Here is a 23,641-nt window from a genome sequence, read left to right on the forward strand (position 1 = left end):
TTCCGTCTTCTCCCAAGGCAGAGCCCGGCTGGTCGCGGGAGCTCATCATCCTCTGTCTCCGGCCATCTGCTCGACGGAGTTCCTCGGAGGCAGCGATGGTATCGTTCCTGAAGGCGCTAGTGTACGGTGCGGGCGGATTTGTGGTCGTCGGTATGGCGGCGCTGGTAGCGTTGCAGGAACGGCTGGTTTACGTTCCGGTTCTCCCCGGGCTCGCCCGCGCCTACCCCATCACGCCTGCGCGGCTTCGACTCGACTACGAGGACGTTTTCTTTCGTTCTTCGGATGGTGTTCGCCTCCACGCCTGGTTCGTCAAGCAGTCTCCTTGGAAGCCAGGTGGATATGAAACCTTTTTGATCCCCATTGTTCATTCTAGAGATTATTCTCTTTATTTATTGAGATATATGTTGATCTCCCTATGAATTTCCTGCCCCCTTAAATAATGGTGAACTATATTTTTCGTTTGGGGGAAAGGTTAGGGTTTTAAGATGCTATTTGGGTAGATCTAGAGCTTAATTTAGTCTTTTAGATGCCGACAGCCTTATTTCTGTGATCTCAAGGAAAGTAGACTTTTTTCGAGTTGATAGCGTATGGACCCTGCACGATTAAGTCCTCCCATCGGTCTTTTTTACTTCTGAATTCTACAATTTTGGATCAGCGTTATTAATTATTTTCATGGTAAACTTGTGTCATCTTCCACATAAGAATCCAGTGGCAAACTGTTTCAAATTTCATTGTTAAAAGGAGCCTCTTGATTTCTTTAGATTCCCCTTGCTTGAATTATCTTTCTGAAATCAGTTTGATTTGAGAAAAAGATGTCTGAAAAGTTGCATCTGGAATAGCATAAAAATGCAGCATTGCAGACCTACTCATGGGTTTATAACGTCAAACATATTACAAATGAAAATGTTTTATCAATTACACTGTTTTTTATGTCTTCAATTTAGAAGAGAAGTTTGATTGGAAGAAATTGACGAACAAAGGAGTGTTATAAGGTAGTACTAGACATAAGTATGACCAGGATGGGGTTTGATTGGGCCTAGTTTCTACCTATATGTTATGGGGCTGGCCATGTTAGCCATTTGAAAAGGTAACATCAAGGCAGAATGGGCAATATGTTCAAATGTTCACCTGTTAGAGTGCAAGGTTGGGCTTGGAGAATCCCCTTCTAAGTATAGGTGATATGTCAAATATCCAACCCTATGAGCACGAGGTGAGAGTCATAGAAGTCTGAAGTTTGATTGAGCATGGACGATATGTTGAAAGATTCACTTGTTTGAGTGTGAGTCACACTTAGAGGATTCTTATACTATATGGGTGAACCTTTAAATGTCCACTTTCTCTAGAGCGATGTTATATTTGGAAGACCCTCCTAGAAGTGCGGATGAGGTGTGCACCTAGTGTGTGGATCGAAAGTCTCCCCATCTGAGCATAGGTGATACATTGAACATTCACCCACCTAAACGCAAGTATAAACTCAGACAATCCTTGTTTGAGCACCGACAATATGTCAAAATGTCCACTCATTTAATTGCAAGGTTGGGCTCGAAGAATCCAGTGAAATGTCCACCCCTTTAAGTGCAAGGTTGAACTTCAAGAATCCTTGTTTAAGCAAGGGCGATATCTCAAAAGGTTCACTTGTCTAAGCATGAGGTCGAACTTGGATAATCTCCATCTGAGCATGGATGATATGTTGACATGTCTACCGAACTGAGTATAAGGATGACTCAAAGAATCCTTCACTTGGCATGGCTAATATGTTGAAACATCTGCTCGTTTGAAATATTTACTACTTAATGAGGGATTGGATTTGGAAGATCCTATCTGAAATAATGCAGTTGAGATGTAAAATGTCCACATGCTTATTGTAGGATCAGACTCAGAAGACTCCTTGTTTAAGTGTGAATGAGATTGACGAGTTAACAGAATGTGTCACACCAAAGAGATGGCAAAACCCAAGCATGGAGGAAAGAAAATACCTTATTGGTTCAATAAGTTATTTGCATCTCCAAGCTTGGCTAGACAAGATAAAATTGTCTTCATCCTCAAAGGAACCAACAATAGCAAGAGCAACAAAGTAGAAACTATAACTAGATGTTTGAGAGTGTTGAATACAAACAATGAAAAGAAGGTTCAAATGGTAGATGATACTAGGGTTTAGCCAAGTGGCAAGGTCGTCTGAGAGTTGCCATAAGAGGAATATTTGGATAGTAGAGCACCTCCTGAAACATCTCTCATTATTTTCATCAAAGGGAATAAATTACCCATGGGCAAAACACGTTTCTAAAGCATAGACATAGACTTGACACATTTCAGCGCACAAAACACATTTCAGCGCAATTGACTTCCCAGTTTATACTTTATAGTAACTAGGAAAACATAATAATAACGTATGGCAAACTCATAAAGAAAAATTATGACCTAAAATGTATTGCTGTAGGTGCATATGGATGTGTAAAGTTATTCATTTCATTATCAGAAATGATGTTTTATTTATCTTTCATTAGTTAATCTTTTACTAGTTATACTTATCATTTTTCATAATTAATTTTCCATAAGTTATCCAATTATTTGTGGCCCTTCAGAGTTATCCATATCCTGATATTACTGTTCAACAGGCCCAACTGTTCTTTTCTTCCAAGAAAATGCTGGCAGTATCCTGAACATCTCAAATTGTCTGTATCTTACAGTACATCTATTGTAGATGAATATTTGTTAGAGGCCTTGACTAAGCAGCTTAGATATTGCTCACCGGCTTGAATTTGTACAGATAATGATGCAGAAGCTTCACTGCAATGTGTTCATGCTTTCTTATAGAGGGTATTCTTTTCCCATAAGATTTTTTTTCTCCTTTTTTCAATGTTTCGGTTTCCTAAATTTTGTGCTGATATGGAACTAAAAACAGCTAATTACATTATCCTGTCTAATATACTTGCGCCAATATGTATGCATGATTGAACAGGTATGGGGAAAGTGATGGTTACCCATCACAACATGGCATTATAATGGATGCCCAGGTTTGTTGATCTTGTTATTTTTTTATTTTCCCCCTTTTGTGATTTAATGTTGATCTTTCTACCCATCACAACTGTTAATTATGACTAGAAAGATTTTTCTTTCATAATTAGGCAGCATTAGATCATCTAATACAAAGAACTGATATTGACACATCAAGAATAGTGGTCTTTGGGAGATCTTTAGGAGGTGCAGTTGGAGCTATGCTTGCAAGGAATAATCCTGATAAGGTATTGTTGCCCTCTGTATGTATTATGCTAATTGCGATCCTAATTATTCTTTTTTTCTCAATTTTTTAATATTTTTTGAATGCTATATCTTTTCTCTATTTAGTGTTTAACAATTACATTTAAACTTATATGTCATTTCTCTTAGTTGGTATCAATGGCATGGCAGAAAATGCTCCTTCTCTATTTCATTATCTAGTTTCTTTCTACTTGTGTAATTTTAGATAGGATAGTGTGGAAGATTGGAGAGACTATTTGGCAATTTGCCCTAAGTTTTGTTCAGAGTATCTGACTTAGACCTGGAATTTTAGCATCCAGGTCTCTCTAAGTTGACATTCAGTGCTGATTTTTTTTTCTTTTGATCCCAAAACACAGTTGTTTTTCTTTTGCTTTTGATCCAAAAACACACTAGGTCCAACTATTTTTTAAATCTAGCAGTTGCATGATTTTTATCTGAAATAACAAAGGAGACTCTTCCCTGGTTTAAGAATATAATTTTCAAAGAGGAAATCGTATAATTTACTAGTTTGTTGCTTTTCTGCAATCTCTCAATCTTGATTATTTAACATCCCTATGGCTTTTGATTATTCATAAGTCCTAAGTCAGTTCTGGATTAGCATGCCTCTTTTTTAGCTCACGTTGTGGATTAGATCTGGAATTTTGTAATCATCTTTTGTTGAATTTCAACTCTTAAAGGTTATCTGAAGTTCTTGAGTCATTATTTTATTATCATTCTATTTCCAGGTTTCTGCAATCATATTAGAGAATACATTCACCTCCATCTTGGATATGGCTGCTATCATGTTTCCTTTCCTGAAATGGTTTATCGGTAGCAATGGGCCTAAAGGCCCTAAGATTCTTAATTATTTTGTTCGCTCACCTTGGAGCACCATAGATATCATTGATAAGGTCAGTATACCTATCATTGGGGTATTTCACATAGCTAGTTCATTGATTTATTTTTGTTCCTTTAAACTTCATTATGAAAGTTTGTAGCATGCGATACATTCAGAAATTTTATGTGCAAGAATAGTTGATATCATATATTGGTTCAATTGGATTGTCTTTATATGTCAGTGTTAATTTCTTTGTAATTAGTTGACTTTATTAGCTATTTTGTTGCAAGTTGTCTTTCAAAGTATTTAGTGTTGGATATTGGGGCCTTAATGGACCAATACGGTTTTGTGGAAAAATCGGAATGCCATCAATAGATAAAAGTCGTAATTGACTTCAAAATTGAAATCTACGTTTCGAGTAGATAAATTTAGACTATTAATTTGCTCAAAACCGATTAAAGGTGAATGAGAAATTAATTGTTTAAAGTCGGCTCAAATAAACATTAATTATTCATTAATGATATATATAAGGAAATGCATGGGAGAATAGTCCCACATCGGAAATTTTCGATGTGCATTCTTTGCTTATTAATGATGCTGTGTTAATGGAGTTAACTCAGAAAAAGACCAGGTGCTCTCTTCTCAGGGGCGAGCAGGTGCTCGCACCTGTGAGCCCGCCACGTGCGCACGTGCGCAATGGGCGCTTTGTAGGCGCACTTTGCACTTCGCACGTACGCGTCGTCGCGAGGACATTGCAGTACCTACGTGGCACTCGGGTGACATATTAGGCTCGTATCTGACATGACAATGCCTATGTGGCATCCACGTGGGCAAGAAGAGATGACTGGACTGTTGATTGGGCAAACGGATGACAACTGTTGATCAAAGAGGTGTGATGGGTCGCTTGTGATGCGATCTAGAGCGTTGGATCGCGAAGAGTCATGATCTGACCGCTTGGGATGAGACTTGATCTGAAGCGTCAGATCGAATGGATCAGTAGATCCAGATCCGATGGCTGATGACAATAGGCGAGATCTGAGGGTCACAACTCTTCAGATCTGATGGATGAGATTAAAGTGGGATATGTGAAGGGTTATAACTCTTCAGAATGGACGATCCAGATCGATCCAGCCCAAAGAACACATCCTCTCACCCAAAAAGGCATTCAACCTCTTCATTTGGTATAAATAGAACCCTCCAGATGCTGGAAATATCAATCGAATCATCGAATTCATCTATTCTACTATCTCTTGAGCATTCATCTCATCTTGTGCATTTAAGAGTTCAAAAAGCCTACGAGAAGGTTCGCTGGTCTCGGAATTCGGAGTGCTACGATTCCGAGACGTTCGTCGTTGTATCTTGGGAACGAATTGTTGTTATCCGTTAGCACCGTAGCGGAGCAATATCGTTTACGGAGATAGTGTTGAACACTAGCCTCGACGATCAGTATCAGTTTGCGCACTCCGGGAGATACCGGGAACAACAGTCGTAAACGATATTCTGTAAACTGATATGGCTACTTCCAACGACGTTCCGACCGCCATTCCGCCGACATCAATTCCGCACGGAGAAAAGCCGGAGAAATTCAGCGGAGCCGACTTCAAAAGATGGCAGCAGAAAATGCTGTTTTATCTAACGACGCTAAACCTTGTACGGTTTTTGCAGGAAAACCCGCCAGCCGCTACGGAAGGTAGTAAGGCTGCTTGCAATGTGTGGTCACACGGAGATTTCCTGTGCCGCAACTATATTCTCAATGCCTTGGACAACACGCTGTATAACGTGTATTGTTCATTGGAGATGGCGAAATCTTTGTGGGAATCACTTGAGAAGAAATACAAGACCGAAAATGTCGGATTGAAGAAATTCATCGTTGGCCGGTTTTTGGTTTTCAAGATGGTGGACTCTAAGAGCGTCTCAGCTCAAGTCCAAGATATGCAATTAATACTGCATGATCTGGACGCCGAAGGCATGAAGCTGAACAAGTCATTCGCAGTAGCTGTGGTAATTGAGAAGCTCCCTCCGTCATGGAAGGACTTCAAGAATTACCTCAAGCACAAGCAAAAGGAGATGAGACTGGAAGACCTGATCCTGAGGCTATGAATAGAGGAAGATAATCGAAAATTATCCGACTCTAGAGAAACCAAGCGGACTATTGACGAAATGTCCAACCTGGTCGAGCCAAACTCCAAAAAGCCGAAGCAGTTCAAGAAGAAGGCTCAAGTAAAGAAGTTCAAGGGCTCTTGCTACAACTGTGGAAAGTCAGGACACATGTCAAAGGACTGCAGACACCCGAAGAAGCCAACCAAGGGGCCAAAAGATGCTGCAAACCACGTCGCAACCTCTCTTGAGGACTGGGATCTTACTGCGGTCGTGTTTGAATCCAATACAGTGGAGGATAACCTGAAGCAGTGGTGGATCGATACTGGAGCAACTCGTCATATCTGTTCAGATAAGGTGATGTTCTCCAAGTATACTCCGATAAATGGAAGGAAGCTCTATATGGGCAATTCCACGACATCTCCGATCGTCAGACTCGGAAAAGTTGTTCTGAAAATGACGTCTGGAAAGGAGCTAACTCTGATTGATGTGCTCCATGTTCCCGACATCAGAAAGAACCTAGTTTCTGGATCGGCACTTGTTAAGGCCGGGTTTAGACTAGTATTCCAGTCCAACAACTTTGTCCTTACGAAGAATGGTGTCTTCGTAGGAAAGGGGTACTTAGAACAAAGTCTATTCAAAATGGTTGTAATGACTGTACTCCGAAAATTTGATGGTAATAAAATAGTTGCTTCCAGCTATGTGGTTGAGCATTTCAATTTGTGGCATGATCGATTCGGACATGTGCATAATAATACTCTGAAACGTCTCGTCAAACTAAATTTATTACCGAACGTCAATGTTGACGAAACACACAAATGTGAAGTGTGTGTAGAAGCTAAAATGACGAAACTACCTTTTTATTCAGTGGAAAGGTCAACGACTCCTCTAGAGTTAATACATAGTGATCTATGTGACTTGAAATTTGTGCAAACTAGAGAAGGTAAAAAGTATTTCATTACTTTTATCGATGACTGCACGAGGTTCTGTTATGTCTTTCTTTTAAGAAGTAAAGACGAATCCTTAGAGGCGTTCAGAACCTATAAAACAGAAGTTGAAAATCAACTTGACAAACGAATTAAGATAATTTGTAGCGATAGAGGTGGTGGAGAATATGGTGCACCGTTTGATGAATTTTGTTCAGATTCTAGCATTATCCATCAAACAAGGGCGCCTTACTCACCTCAATCGAATGGTATTGCTGAACTTAAAAATCGGACACTAAAAGAGATGATGAATGCCTTGTTGATAAATTCAGGCTTACCTCAAAACTTGTGGGGGGAAGCAATATTATCGGCAAATCACATTCTCAACAAAATCCCTCATAAGGAAAGTAATAAAACTCCATACGAACTATGGAAAGGCCGCAAGCCATCGTACAAATACCTGAAAGTGTGGGGGTGCTTGGCAAAGGTCGAAGTACCTAAACCAAAGCAAGTAAAGATCGGACCTAAAACATTCGATGCGGTATTTGTCGGATATGCCCATAATAGTAGTGCATATCGTTTCCTAGTTCACAAATCAGACATTCCTGATATTCATGTGGGAACAACCATAGAATCTCGGAATGCGATATTCTTTGAAAACGAATTCCCAAATAAGAAGGAAAACGTTGAAAATGATAACAACGGAAGTTCAAACGAAAATGACGTTACCGAACTTAGCTGTTATAAAATGACTATTGACGATCAAAGCGAAGGGCCACGCCGTAGCAAACGGGCTAGAGCTGAGAAATCGTTCGGGCCAGATTTCATGATTTTCATGTTGGAAATGGACCCAAGAACATTAAGTGAAGCTCTCTCTAGTCTCGATGCTCCAATGTGGAAAGAAGCTGCCAACAGTGAAATCGAATCCATCATGAATAATCATACTTGGGAATTAGTAGACCTTCCTTCTGGTAATAAACCATTAGGTTGTAAGTGGATACTAAAATGCAAGTATAAAGCTGATGGATCAATTGACAAGTATAAGGCCAGACTTGTAGCCAAGGGGTACAAGCAAGAGGAAGACCTTGATTACTTCAATACCTACTCACCGGTGACAAGGATTACGTCCATACGAGTGCTAATAGCCATTGCAACACTGTATGACCTTGAAATATATCAAATGAATGTTAAGATTGCGTTCTTAAATGGTGAGTTGGAAGAAGAAATTTATATGGAGCAACCCGAGGGGTTCGTGGCTCCAGGAAATGAGAAAAAGGTGTGTCGACTTTTATGTCATTATACGGACTTAAGCAAGCGCCTAAACAATGGCACGAAAAATTTGACAAAGTAATGTTGTCAAACAGATTCAGAATAAATGAATGTGACAAATGCATTTATGTCAAAGACATACCTAAAGGTTATGTAATCATCTGTCTATACGTAGACGACATGCTAATAATGGGCAGTAATCATGACTACAAAGAAAATGTTGACAAAAAATTTCGATATGAAAGATATGGGTCAAGCGGATGTTATATTGGGAATTAAAATTCTCGGGACATCGAAGGGATAGTTCCGACACAATCCCATTATGTAGAGTCAGTATTGAAAAGACTCAATGCGTACGATCTCTCTACAGTAAAAACACCTATGAATCTAAGTCAACACTTAGTGAAAAACCATGGTGAGACCTTATCGCAATTGGAATATTCTCGGATAATAGGCAGTTTGATGTATCTCACAAACTGCACACGTCCGGATATTGCCTGTGCGGTCAACAAGCTGAGTCGTTTTACGAGTGATCCAAACGACACCCATTGGAAAGCATTGATGCGGTTCTTAGATATTTGAAATATACTATGAACTATGGATTACATTATGGAAAATATCCCGCTGTGCTGGAGGGATATTGTGATGCTAATTGGATATCAGATACAAAAGACTCCAAATCCACTAGTGGATATGTTTTCACGATCGATGGGGGAGTAGTATCTTGGAAATCCACTAAGCAGACGTGCATTGCTCGGTCAACTATGGAATCCGAGTTTATAGCACTAGACAAAGCAGCTGAGGAAGGCTGATGAAATTTCTTGGAAGATATTCCGAAATGAAACATGTGCTTGATCGATCCAACGTGATAGTCAATCGGTAATTGGAAGGCACAGAGTAATATATAATGGGAAGTCATATACGTCGTATATAATACCATTAAGCATTGATCTCGAATGGAGTGATTGCAATCGACTATGTTAAGTCCAAAGATAATTGGCGGATCCTCTTACGAAAGGGTTGAGTCGAGATCAAGTATACTTGCATCAAGAGGAATGAGATTAAAAATCTACAACTAAAAACTGTTGCGGTAACCCAACCTTGTTGTTGGAGATCCCAAGATCTTGGTTCAATGGGACAATTACAGAAGTTGTGTTACAGCACATGAGATATTTTATCTCTATCCCAATCCTAGGATGAATTTGTGCTGTCCTACCTCATGTAGTGAGGTAAAGCTTATGCTTTTAGTGACTTCTATACCTTATAAGGTGGAGTATGGTAGGATACTCCTGATAGAAGTGTCACCTATATGAGTGTGAAGACAGGCCGCTTTAATGAAACCCTCATGAATCCAAGATGGCGTCCATGGTCGAAACGGAACCAACCATGAGAACCTAAAGTAGGTGAGATAGGTCTCTGTGTGGATGTTATTGTCTTAGTATACACCAACAGCTGAGCAGTTCAAAACATCATGTTCACTGCGCAGCCTAGTATACTCGATAGCATTCCACTACGGAAGGTTCAAAGCCACAAGCTACCTCTCCCGATGCAGTGACTTATCGATTAGTCTTGTAAAGAGTCAGCATGCATACACGCATTGCATTAATTTCCATTCATGTGGGGAATTGTTGGATATTGGGGCCTTAATGGACCAATACGGTTTTGTGGAAAAATCGGAATGTCATCAATAGATAAAAGTCATAATTGACTTCAAAATTGAAATCTACGTTTCGAGTAGATAAATTTAGACTATTATTTTGCTCAAAACCGATTAAAGGTGAATGAGAAATTAATTGTTTAAAGTCGGCCCAAATAAACATTAATTATTCATTAATGATATATATAAGGAAATGCATTGGAGAATAGTCCCATATCGGAAATTTTCGATGTGTATTCTTTGCTTATTAATGATGCTGTGTTAATGGAGTTAACTCAGAAAAAGACCAGGTGCTCTCTTCTCAGGGGCGAGCAGGTGCTCGCACCTGTGAGCCCGCCACGTGCGCACGTACGCACGTGCGCAATGGGCGCTTTGTAGGCGCACTTTGCACTTTGCACTTTGCACTTCGTCGCGAGGAGCATTGAGGAGCTTAAATTTATGCTCCAAAGGACATTGCAGTACCTACGTGGCACTCGAGTGACGTATCAGGCTCGTATCTGACATGGCAATGCCTATGTGGCATCCACGTGGGCAAGAAGAGATGACTGGACTGTTGATTGGGCAAACGGATGGCAATCGTTGATCAAAGAGGTGTGATGGATCGCTTGTGATGCGATCTAGGGCGTTGGATCGCGAAGAGTTACGATCTGACCGCTTGGGATGAGACTTGATTTGAAGCGTCAGATCGAATGGATCAGTAGATCCAGATCCGATGGCTGATGACAATAGGCGAGATCTGAGGGTCACAACTCTTCAGATCTGATGGATGAGATTAAAGTGGAATATGTGAAGGGTTATAACTCTTCAGAATGGACGATCCAGATCGATCCAGCCCAAAGAACACATCCTCTCACCCAAAAAGGCATTCAACCTCTTCATTTGGTATAAATAGAACCCTCCAGATGCTGGAAATATCAATCGAATCATCGAATTCATCTATTCTACTCTCTCTTGACCATTCATCTCATCTTGTGCATTTAAGAGTTCAAAAAGCCTACGAGAAGGTTCGCTGGTCTCGGAATTCGGAGTGCTACGATTCCGACATGTTCGTCGTTGTATCTTGGGAACGAATTGCTGCTATCCGTTAGCACCGTAGCGGAGCAATATCGTTTACGGAGATAGTGTTGAACACTAGCCTCGACGATCAGTATCAGTTTGCGCATTCCGGGAGATACCGGGAACAACATTTAGTACAATGTTCACCTTCCACCCTTCTCTTCATACACCTTAGCTATATTTCTTAAGATCGTACAAATTATTTTACATCACTAGCTGTCAACTTGCTGAAATGGTTCTCCACATGTGAGAATTAGAAGCATGCCTTCTCGCAGGAAGAATTGATATAAGTCCTTAAGAAATGGTTTTCAATTATTGCTTGAATGCCACATTCTCAAATTAGAATGCCCATCGCTTGGTAGTGACAGGAGTACATTTATCACCATGGTGCCTTGAGATGGAAAGGATTGACATGGAGACTGGAGTAAACCACCACCATATCATTTCCTGATGCAATATAGAATGAGACACAATTGATTGTGTGAAGAAAAATGTTACTGCATCACCATCACAGGGGTTTCTAGAAGTGTTGATTTCTGGCAAGTCCATCACTTGGTAGTGGTTGTGTTCATGTCCACATGAGACACATTTGATGGCCGGATGTCCTCAGCCATTTCAGTGATTGAATTGTGATCAGAGTTATGCTACCCTCTACCTTGTTCCTTCATTGCGTTGCAGCACTTATGACAATCAGATTATGTGTAGAGTCATGCTCCTCTCTGTTGCGTTTTGACATTATGTTGCAGCGGTTTTAGCGGTCAAGTTGTGAGCAGAGTTGCATTCCCCTATCTGGTTCCACCAACATTTAATATCATAGCGGTTTTGGAAGTAGGTTGGGAACACAGTTTTGCGCACCACTCTGCTTGATTTTGGAGTTATGTCACTGATTTTGGTGGCCAGGGGTTGTGACCAAAAGTTGTGTTCCCATTTGCTTGGGTCTGGCATTATGTCAAGTTATATAATGCCATCAATTGCTTCACTCCTCATGTCATAATTTGAAAAAGAGGAGTTAGAAAGCAAGAGAAGAATGACTGCAGAACCTAGAACAAGCTGCCCTGCTGATGATAGAAATTGCTGGTCTGGATCCAGAAATTGCACAAACATTTGGATGCATTCCGAAGCTCTACAGCGAAGGTCTATTTGACAGATCATCTTGCATTTGATTGGAGTTTCCATAGTCTGAAATCTCGTGCCTTCTAGGTCCTAAATCTCATACCATACCGGCCGAAACGTCGAAACTTATCCTAAATGTTGATACTTTCTACTTCTCCTAGCTATCAAAAATTGTACTTGCTTCCATTTTTCCTGTCATCTACACTAGCATTTGACTCAGCTCTCAAGCAGCTTAATCTCCTCTGCACCATCTCTTGTGCCCACCACCCTTGTGGTCATTGATTTCATCTTTAATGCCTTATGTCAACTATGGAAGAAGCTCGCATCATGGGTAGTGAAATCAAGAAGGAAAGAAAAATGAAGAGAATAATGTAATGCTTGGCCAATTGTTCCCATGGGACAGGTGAAGAAGATTGTAAAGCTGGATCAAGAGATTCGTAAGGTGAACTAGGAGGCCCTCTGCGTCCATTCATGTTTTAGTATGGTGGGGCAGGATACCAACTCCTTTCGTTGGTTGTTCACTGGGGGTCACCCCTAACATTATACAAGCAAAATGGCTATTGTTTTCCTCTTACATATCAAGAATATGACCCCAAAAGATGATTTGTCATAAAACTAAATGCAAATCAAAACTGGAAAGAACATCCAGTCCGCTGTAAAAGAGTTTGATTAATGGATATAACATGATTGTAGGGTGTAGATTTTTCACAGAGGCAACTACCAAAACCCATCTACAGATCAATATTCAATTTGGTATTTGATCGGATGTGTCAATGTAGTTACATTAGTTAAATTGCTCAACTAGTATCCACACTTTTAGATATGTAAACACTTTAAAATCAACCTATATTAATCATATATTATTGTAGTTTACGAACTGATTACTTGCTAATAAAATGAACTGGCATGAAAATTTGCAACAATTAGTTTGAACCAATAGAATCTATCTTAATCCATCCATTCTCAATTTTTAAGGTGTTGGATCCTAGTGCAGACTTAGTTCAATGTTGATTGCCAAATTTGTAGTGCAGCTCTTAAATGTCTTAAAGTTTATCAGAGATGACTACGTAGCACCATTAAAGCAAGTTGTCTTCATGAAGTAAAAGGTGATTTCGCTCACCCTGAGCGCCCCTCATCGCCGGTCTCATAGCGAGATGAAGGGAGGGAAACATGTACCGAGCGGCCTCCTAGATGGGAGGACATTTAATCCTTAGGGGAATGAACCCCACGGGAATCAACCCTTGCCCAATGAAGCAACTCTGCCACCTGAGTACCAACTCAGTTACACCATGGGGGCAACAAGTTGTCTTACATGTCTTTAGGTCTGGTTCGCTTGAATCTAATAGTTGGCCATCCAGATGATAATTATAGGCATACCTTAATTCCAATAAATATTTGCTTACCTATTTTAGTATTCCTATCTAACTAAATATTAGTAAGATTTCCCTCACTGGTAGTTAGAATTTCGACATCAACGCTGTGTCTTGTTGAAGACTCATTTTGTCCAGGCTTTAGGTTCATTTCCTGCTTCCATAGGATGAGTTCAACATTAAGGACTCTTAGTGCATAAGGCTTGCAGTGCAGTTTTTATGATTCGAGCACAAAATATATTCCCATGCTTTGCACCTTTGTTACCCATGTAGCAGAAGAGGAAGCTTATCTGTTGACGAGTTTGGATTTTTTTTCCCAGTATGTGGTTGATGTGTTTTATCATATGGAAGGTGCCTCTAAATTCATATATATATGTCTAGTAGACAGATTGATTATTTGATGATTCTAGCTAGAGGTGACTTTTCTTCTTCTTGATAAAAAGCTTGTAACTACTGGTGTTATCCTCATGCGATTAACTTTGGCCAATATTCATTATGGATTAGTACTCTTTTGAGAATTTTTAGAAATTGGTTTTTGTCTCTATTTATTGTAGAAGGGGAGCCTTGACGCAATGATAAAGTTATCGTGTGACCTAGTGGTCATGAGTTCGAATCTTAGAAACAACTTGTTGCAAAGTAGGTAAGACTGCATACAATAGACCGACTATTTCAGAGAATGATGTTCCTTAAGTAGGACCATGGTATCGGTTGACAAGATCCAATCATAGCATTCCAGTCATTGACTAATATTGTTACTGTATCATCATAAGTAAATGCCACTATGCTGCCTATGCCGACTTGATTTTGGTGGTATTAACCAAGATGGTCTGTGCCCGCCTCTATGGTAGATCTGACAATGCTAGAAAGATTCTCCACTCATCCTTTGATTACGTCTGGTGACCAAAAAAAAAAATACTAAACGAGAGGGAGGAGAAGAGGAGATGCACCAATCAATGATATTGGTCAAGACGGGGAGGTTCTCTTTGGATGACTCATCCTTTGATTTCTAAAGGTCACTGGGAGGAGATAAAACACATAAGAGAACAACATAAGAGAGGGAGGGAAGAGATGTACTGGAGCATTAGCAGTAAGTAAAGAGAAGTGACGACAAAGTCAGGGAAATAATATGTTTCCATATTTTGTACCTATACCTTATCAAATTTCTAATGTGCTAGTTTGAGTAAGACTTTTCGTGGTTAGCCAAAAATGTATTTATATGTGATGAAATCAATGTGATTACATATTCAATTGGAACATGTATAAGGTATAAGTTTGTTTGCATATTCAGTACAAGTCTGTTATCAACTGTAAGAATATCATTTCTATGTGCATTTTCTTTTTGCTATTCATGATAGGGGTAAATTATTTTTATTTATAATCTATGTTAAGCTCTCAATAATCTTACTTGGATCATATATTTATGAATACAAGTTATTATACATATAATCACATATAATATTTGCACTATGAACTATGCAGCAGTTCCATGGCGTGTCTTCTCTATATGCTTTTCAAAGGTTCGGTTCCATGGATTTGTGTTTTAGGAAAGTAGTGTACCCTCTGAACGATCTCATGTGTTTGCTATAACTCTGGCCATCAACATAAACTTCATAGTCAAAACAATGATATCCATCGAAAGGCCTAAAGTCCAGTCAAGTAATTATTGTCAGCCTCCAGTAGTATAACACATCTAAATCATATTAGAAACCTCTGTCACATTAACCATCTAATCTCAAGAGGGAATATGGTACTGATCTAAAAGTCTCCGCATTGATTACCATCACTCTAGAAAATGTTTACTTTTGATGTTTAAACTTCATCATCGTCATGCTGCGGGACTATTTAGAAGTCTTCAAGGATACTATCCCTGCATTAGCATGCCATACTTGATATATAAACTTTTTTTTAAAATTCTTGTTTCATTTTTCAGTGTTCGAAAAAACGTCCTAGGCGGCCGCCTATGCGCTATGCGGCAGCAGGCCAGGCCGACAACCTAACAGGCGGGCGACCTAGGCGGTCCTTGGTGGGCTTCGACGGGCCTCGACGTTGCTGCTGGGCGCCGCGACAATATTTTGGGCTTTTAATCTGTTTGTAAATCTAAAATCCTAATTTATTCGTTTGCTCGTTTGCGTAAACCTCTTTGTCTTCTCTCATTGTCTCATCATCGTGGCTTCGGGCTTTGTCGCTTCCGGTAAGTTTTTACTTTTTTTTGTTTCTTTTGATGAGTCGTCGTCGCGGCACATCTCCGACGATGCCTAACGCATTCGCAACCGCCGGAAGCATCCGCAACCACTGGAAGTGTTGTAGGATGTGTCCGGCGGCATCTCGCGATGCTTTTGGTGACGTTGGACGCTTTCTGCGACCAGTGTTTTAAATCGCGTAGCGTTGGTTCATAGCGTTTTTGTCTTGTCATTGCGTAGCGTAAATAGCGTAGCGTATAGCGCAAGCTTTTCGTGCACGTCAATGTTTAAATTTTAAAAAATAAAATATACTTATATAAGTAAAATAAAAATAACATAACCTAAAATTAATCATAATAATTCATTACATGTCAAAATATCCCATACCAACAATTTAAAAAGTCTTATAATTAAAACAACATAACTTAAAAATAATCAGTATCATCCAACTCTATATCACTATCATCATCAATAGTGTCTATGGTTGGAAAATTTCCACTATCAAAAGTTGGAATTACTCCATAATTTTCAGCATCAAGATGATTATCTTCCACATCAACAAGACTCAACCTTGCTTGTTTGTCTTTGCTTCCACCTATTATATAAGAGATACAACATTTAAGAATCAATTATAGATGAAGTAGATATAAATAAATAATTTGCATATGCTTAGTGCTTGAATTTTCAGCAACTCTTTTTTTTGAATTCGTAGGAGGAACTTCAACTATATCCTCAACATCTTCGACTCGCTTATCTGAGTCGAAAATACTTTCAAAGGTAGCAGATGACACACTCACAATAGGATCACTTTCAAATAATTCATCAACTTTAAGCCATTTAGTAGTTACGGGGAGAACTGGACCTTCTTTCTCAGTTATCCATTCATCATCTGAATTAATTTCATCAACTACAATGGGATCAATCTTGTCTCTCCTCCTAATACTTCTCTCCCTAAGCTTGAAGTTATATTTCACAAACACCAACGCATTCAACTTTGCATGTTCAAGCCTATTTCTCTTTTTTGTATGAATCTAATATTACAAAGAAGAAAACATATATAAAAATTAAACAATGATATGAAAATTATAAAACAATTAAAATTCAAGTAGAGTTAAAAACTTAGAATACTCACCGATTCAAAAGTGCTCCAATTTCTTTCACATCCCGAAGCACTACAAGTGAGACCAAGTACTCGAATTGCAAATGTAGTAAGCTCGGGTGTCTTACTTCCAAAACGTTCCCACCACAAGACTAATAAGTAATAACATAAAAAAAAATTACAAGAATGTATATAATTTAAAAATATGAATGCTAGTATAATTTTACAAGAACGGTTACAAGAAGAAAATTTTACCGGAGTTCGCAACATTCTTGTTCGTTTTGCTATTGGAGTTCCAAATTCTCCTTCAGCTTTGTTATACAAGTCCAATTGGATGTCCGCTTTAAGACGATCATCAGAAGACAACATCCTATCCATGCAAGTATACAATCCATCTCTAACTTCATCACAATCAGAAAATTTTTCTTTATAACGCAATTGCGAGTTCAAATAGTACTCGGCCGCGTGTAGAGGATGATGAAGTTGTGGAGTCCATCGTAAGTCAATTTTTTCTAACTGGGCTTGTATTTTCTGTCAACTCCCCCACAATTAAATTTTATTGTCTCTTTTGCCTTATTCATAAGTTCATAAATATATCCCATGGCCGATCTCTCCTCCGAATCAACTTCCCTTAACACACTTACAAGAGGAACAACACTCTTAACACAAAATGCAACATGTGGCCAAAAGTTGGGATCATTAATAACAATTCTCTTCACGACCTTCCCCTGAGTTGTTTGAGATAGTGGTGAACTAACCCAATCTTCGGAAGCAAACATTTGTTCAAGTGGCCTTTTAACCTTATACATACTCTGAAGAGTGAGAAATGAAATAGCAAAGCGAGTAACAACGGGACGGAGAATTTCTTTACCGTTTGTATACTTTCTCATCAAAGAAAGTATAGTCCCATGACCATAAAGGAACTTCACAACCATCTTAGCATGCTCAATTGTGTCAGAAAAAATCTTCAACTTTGCAATATCCTCCAACATTAGATCAATGCAATGCGCCGCACAAGGTGTCCACCAAATTCTATGTCTAGTCTCCATAATTTTTTTCCCCGCCTTAATGCAATTCGAAGCATTATCCGTGACAATTTGAATTACATTTTCCTCTCCCACCTCATCAACAACATCATTAAGATATTTAAAGATCAATTCCCCATTTTTAATAGAATCTGATGCATCAATAGATTTCAAAAAGAAAGTGCCGGCGGGACTATTTACTAAAAAATTGATCAAACTTCTATTCTTTCCATCCGTCCAACCATCGGACATAATAGTGCATCCATATTTTTCCATGCCTTTTTATGCTCCTCATATATTAGGTTGATGCCATCAACCTCGACTTTAAGTATCCAAGTTCTTAACTCATGCATTGAAGGAGGCTTGAACCCTCTTCCATATTCCGCAATGCCCTCAACCATAGGCAGCCAATAAGGATCATTCACAACATTAAACGGAAGTGCGGCAGAGTAAATAAAACGACCAATTCTACGCTTCACATCAACCAACAAATCTTTTTTGTATGTCGAATTTAGGGTTGTTTGTCGAGGTTCGGAACTAACAAACCCATGAAGAGTACCTTTACCTTTTGATTCACCACTACCAGATCCAGAACATCCAATTGAATTTCCCCCTACACTTTCAACTTTTGATGATTGTGTACTCATACTTTGGGGACCTTCACCGATCTCTCGTAACAATTCAGTTTGTTTACTTTTAGATGCTCTAATTTTGTCAAGTGATTCTCTAATTTCTTTCTTAATATCATCCGGAACACTAACACAAGGTGCAACCCCTTTATGAGTTTGAGCTAAATGTTCCTTCAAGCGAGTAATCCCTCCATTCGATATATGATGACAAAATTTGCATTGAACAGATTTTCTCCCTCATTTTGATAACAATACTTCCAACCAATATCTTTTTAAATCTTTTTGATAAATTCGTAGACATTGCAAATTCTAACTAGACAATTAAAATCCTAAAAAACAAAAGAAAAAAATCAGAATAAATAATTAATTAATTAGAAACAAATCAGCAAAAAAAAAAAAATCAATCCAGGGCATCTGGATCGATCATTGCATCGATCCAAGGAATTGGATTGATCCAGCGATCGATCCAGGGTCGAACAGAAAGGATCTGGATCGGTCGCTGGATCGATCCAGACCCTGGATCGGTCGCTTGATCGATCCAGATCCTTCCAGGGTCGAACAGAAAGGATCTGGATCGATCCAGCGATCGATCCAGGGTCTGGAGCGATCCAGCGACCGATTCAGAGTCAGGATCGGATCGGTCCTGGATCGATCCGGATCCTTTCTGATCGATCGCTGGATCGATCCAGATGCCCGACTTCTGGAAATCGCGAAATCGTTTTTGCTCCTTCGAGAAAAAAAAACGAGAAGAAAACCTAAACGAAGAAAACGAAAGGAAGGAGAAAAGCTTACCTCCAATCGCTGTCCCTCGCCACCACTCACAGGTCACCGCTCGCCGCTCGCCGATCGCCGATCGCCGCCTGTCGCCTCTGCAGTCTGCCCTACCTTCGCCTCTGCCACAGTCACGATTCGACTCACCTTTGCCCTAGCTATTGGTAAGCAATTTGTAATTTTAGCGCCCGCTATGGGGCGCTAGGGCATGATAGCGCACGCTATGTGCGCTATCGACGCTTTTGTCCCGAATAGCGTGGGCTATTCGGGACAATCGCGATTCAGCGAACGCTCTGCAGCGTTCGCTGGTCGTAGCGCGCGATAGCGCGCTATGTAGCGCGCTATTCGCTGCTATTGAATACACTGTCTGCGACCCTTCCGTTGCTGTTGGAAGCAATGCCGGACTTTGTCGGATGCGCCGGATGTGTCCGACGACGCTTCCGGTGGTGCCAGACGCCTCCTGTGAGGCGTCCGGTGGTGTCGGGTGGGGTTGCGTTGTTTTGTAGTGAATCGCGATTTTAGATATTGTGCTTAATTATTTTTAAGATTTAATAAAATAAAACAACTCCTAACTTGGATAATTTCAATAATAGGGATTTATAAAGCTTAATTAAATATATTTAAAATATATATTTTTAATAAATATTAAAAATATATTTTAAATTAAAATTTTAAAATAAATATCTAATAAAATTTATTAATTAGATTAAGATATATACAAAAATATTCTCAGACTTGTTAATGCTATATTTTGTATCGTATAATTATATTTTAATATTTTATATATACTTTTTTCCAGATTATCATAATGGTAAACAAGTCATCTTTAACTGCATCTGTCACTTAACTCAAATCTGGGACTCTTAAGAGAAAGTCAAATGACATCGGATGAGAGTTTGAGATGTTGATTGATCCTAAGAACCTCGATAAAATTAAATGCAAGTTGTGTGGAAAAATAATGTTGGCGGGAGTGTATAGGATCAAGGAGCACATTTGAAATATACATGAAAATGTATCTGGTTGTAGAAAAGCAACAAAAATAAGTGCAAACAGACTATTTTAGAAGGGAGGAATAGAAAGAAGAACAAAATAATAGAAGAACAGAGTTGTAGAGTAGAGGTGACTATTTCTCTAGACGAAGAAGGTCTTGAAATTTAAGGGATGGATGAAATTAAAAAACCTCTTCCACTTATCCCCATGGATAGATATACATCAGTAATTGCTGTCGCCAAAAAAATATAAATGAGGCTCTTTTCAAAGAGAGAACTCAGCAAGTTCAATTGGGAGATAGGTTTATGAAAATGGAATCTCATTCAATGTTGTTGATAATGATAGCTTCAAGCAACTAATGGAGGCAGTAGGTCGGACCAGGATTCAAGCCTCCAACTCCCTATCAACTTAGGGAGCCACAGTTGAAAACCGAAATTGAAAGAACAAAATAATTGCTGAAGAAATATGAAGAAGAATGAGCAAAGAATGGGTGCTCGATCATGACAGATGCATGGAGTGATAGAAAAGAAGCATCTTAGATTTATGTGTTAATTGCAAGGAGGGTGCCATATTTTTAGAGTCTAGGAGTCTTCAGACGAGGCACGTATAGCTGAGCTTATTTTTGAGTATGTTAACAAGTGTGTTGAACAAGTAGGAGCTCATAATATTGTTCAGATTGTAACAGACAATGCCACCAACAATATGACTGTAGCTAAATTGATGAGAGAAAAGTGACTTGGGATCTTTTGGAGTTCATGTGCAACTGTTAATCTCATGCTTGAAAGTATTGACAAACTTCCACGATATAAAAAGGTTATTGAGCAATCCAAGTCTTTTACCATTTTCCTCTATGCTCACCATAAGACTTTGTCATTGATGAGAAGTTTCACGAAGAAGAGAGGCATAGTCCGACCAGGAGTTACCAGGTTTGCATCAAATTTCCTCACATTGGAAAGTTTGATTGAAAAAAAAAATAGTTTAAGGGTCATGTTTACAAGTGATATGCGGGAGAAATGTAAATGGTCAAAAACAAACAAAGAAAAATTGACTTATAAGTTTTTGGAATAGTGTGATATTTTGTTTGAAAATATTTGCTCCTTTGGTAAGAGTTCTTTAGCTTATAGCAAGGTTTTAAAATTTGAGTTGGATATATGTTCTACTGTTTACTACATGATTATGATGACTTATTGCATGTTCTACTGTATATGTTCTACTGTTCAATTGTTTCTTGTGCTCGTATTTATTGGGTCTATTATATTTCCTTTGCACAAAATTGTTAGTTTTCTTTTCTAGTTTTTCATTTTTTTGGTATTGGAAAGTTTGCATTTATTTCAGCATACATACTTAGATCTCCATTGCTATGAAATTGTTTAAGACAACATTTAGATTTGTATATGACATTATCCACAATCCACATAAATCAAAGGATACTGAGAAATCCGCCTAGCGGCGCCTAGTCCCCGCCTAGGCGCTAAGCGCTAGGTGCTCGTCTACCGCCCGACTAGCGCTTAGCGAATTTTAGAACTTTGATTTTTCTGATCTGTATTCTTGTTAAGCTAGTAGCTATGGATGAAGTTCATTACAGTGCTATTTTGTCATGCAGATTGAACAGCCTATTCTATTTCTATCTGGTTTGCGAGATGAGTTAGTCCCCCCTTCACACATGCAGATGCTGCGCTCTAAAGCTATAGAAAATAACCGGGATTGCAGATTTGTGGATTTTCCCAATGGCATGCACATGGATACATGGTACTCTGGCGGTGACCGATATTGGAGAGCAATCCAGTTGTTCTTAGATCAGTATGTTCCAGAGATCAAAGAATGCAACATCAGCTGCAAAGTAGGTGAAGACAAAGGTAAGTTTCCAGCAGTGAAATCTCCCTGTGCTCGTACATCTGCCTCCACCAGAAAATAAAATTCTAATTTGCTACTTTAGCAATATTTTTCTAATGCGTATCTCTACATCTATACACCGTGATTGGCGACTTTTAGTGAGACCATCATATGTAACATGTGCTTGCAGATGAGGCAGCAGGGTGATCTTAAATGCTATAGACCAGCTCCAGTCTAGCATGCAAACCAAACATCAAAGATGCCGCAGCAATTCTGTATTTAAATGGGACCGATAGCCCTCTCGTCATGCTGTTTATCCGGTCGGTTTAGCTAGTTTTTTGAGCATGTCCAGAAGATGTGGAAGTTGTGGCTATGATTATCAGATTTCCAAAAACTCAATATCGACACATTTGTTTGCATGAAATAAGTCTTAGGGGATGGAGTTTAACTGAGACAGGCATCATACTTGTAATTCTTGTCATTAAATATTGGCGAACAATCCAGTTCTCAAAGAATATAAAGTAGATAAACAAGGGTAAGTTACTGCAATGTGCTCATGGGTCTGGCTGTACCAGAAGCTTTAAAGTAGAAATTCACTACCGTATGGATAGTTTCTCTATTGTGCTCTTGCTCTTGTCCTAGTTAGTCGGTTATTTTTCGATCGACACATAAATCTTGGATTAGAAGGGTATTGTTTTGTTATTTTACATGTCCTGAAATGTTTTTTTCTCATGTATACATGTTTGTTTATTGAGATCGAAGCCACCTTGAAGATCTACGGAAGTAAGACAATATTGAAGGTCATGCTAAGGCTAGCCACTGCATTCTTTTGTCAATAAATTAAACATATTTCATTCAGAATATATATATTTTTTGTGTCCATTAAAAAATTTCATGTTTTAATAACATTCATTTAAAATTTCACAAAATCAAGATATCTATAATTTAGAATCTGAATCATAGTAATACAAACAACATATCAAGAACATTAAGTTATTACATCTATATTTTAAAAATAATTCACTAATATCATAATTTATTTATTTTTTTTTCAAAAGAAAAGTGTTTTTAGTATCAACTCTTCTTCTTGTATATGTTTAGATAGACTTTCCAAAAGACTATACAACCAACAGTTAGTTTTCTATGAACAATCTCCGGAGTAAAATCTTCATCCACCACAAATTCTAGCTTTCTCATCCTCAAGCCGATCGATCTTCGCTTGAATGTTCTCCGCTTCTGCTGCAGTTCCAGGCCGCAGCTCTTTCTGCAAATTCAAGATCTCCCTTTCCAGGCTCCTCACCTGAACACCATCGCCATCAAACTGGTCATACTGATCTTCTTCCTCAATCAAACTCTGTGCAATTTCCATGTTCCATGTCTATCGTAGACAGAGTTGCTAAAGGAGAGAGAGAGAGAGAGAGAGAGAGAGAGAGAGAGAGAGAGACCTTGCGGAAAGGCCAGCGAGACAAGCCGTGCCGCCGGCAGACTTTCTTGAGGGCCGTAGGGCAAATCCGAAGCTCCTTGGCCGCCTCTGTTATCGGAAGGTGGACG

The 23,641-nt window shown here is 39.0% G+C and overlaps 1 protein-coding gene and 1 long non-coding RNA gene across 2 annotated transcripts; one reads left to right on the forward strand and one right to left on the reverse strand.

Moving 5' to 3' along the window:
* Nucleotides 1-22,894, forward strand: LOC122023942 (alpha/beta hydrolase domain-containing protein WAV2-like). Its single transcript, XM_042582389.1, has 8 exons — nucleotides 1-333; nucleotides 2,616-2,651; nucleotides 2,739-2,817; nucleotides 2,960-3,014; nucleotides 3,126-3,242; nucleotides 3,984-4,148; nucleotides 21,861-22,113; nucleotides 22,281-22,894. Exons 1-8 carry the CDS (start codon nucleotides 96-98, stop codon nucleotides 22,295-22,297), a joined length of 960 nt encoding a protein of 319 aa, XP_042438323.1. The 5' UTR covers nucleotides 1-95; the 3' UTR covers nucleotides 22,298-22,894.
* On the reverse strand, nucleotides 16,451-18,709 carry LOC122023943. Its single transcript, XR_006123263.1, has 3 exons — nucleotides 17,098-18,709; nucleotides 16,876-16,994; nucleotides 16,451-16,774 (listed from the first exon to the last, which is right to left on the reverse strand). It is a non-coding gene; the product is annotated as an uncharacterized LOC122023943 (long non-coding RNA).
* Nucleotides 22,895-23,641: the final 747 nt, after the last annotated feature.

This window comes from Zingiber officinale, chromosome 9B (assembly GCF_018446385.1).
Source record: "Zingiber officinale cultivar Zhangliang chromosome 9B, Zo_v1.1, whole genome shotgun sequence".
Taxonomy (NCBI): Eukaryota; Viridiplantae; Streptophyta; class Magnoliopsida; order Zingiberales; family Zingiberaceae; genus Zingiber; species Zingiber officinale.

Bases quoted from the DNA above. Each gene is read 5' to 3' on its own strand.
- LOC122023942 (XM_042582389.1), top strand. From the start codon at position 96: ATGGTATCGTTCCTGAAGGCGCTAGTGTACGGTGCGGGCGGATTTGTG. The intron at 334-2,615 runs GTGGATATGAAA...ACTGTTCAACAG, and splicing joins GCAGTCTCCTTGGAAGCCAG to GCCCAACTGTTCTTTTCTTC. The intron at 2,652-2,738 runs GTATCCTGAACA...TAAGCAGCTTAG, and splicing joins CTTCCAAGAAAATGCTGGCA to ATATTGCTCACCGGCTTGAA.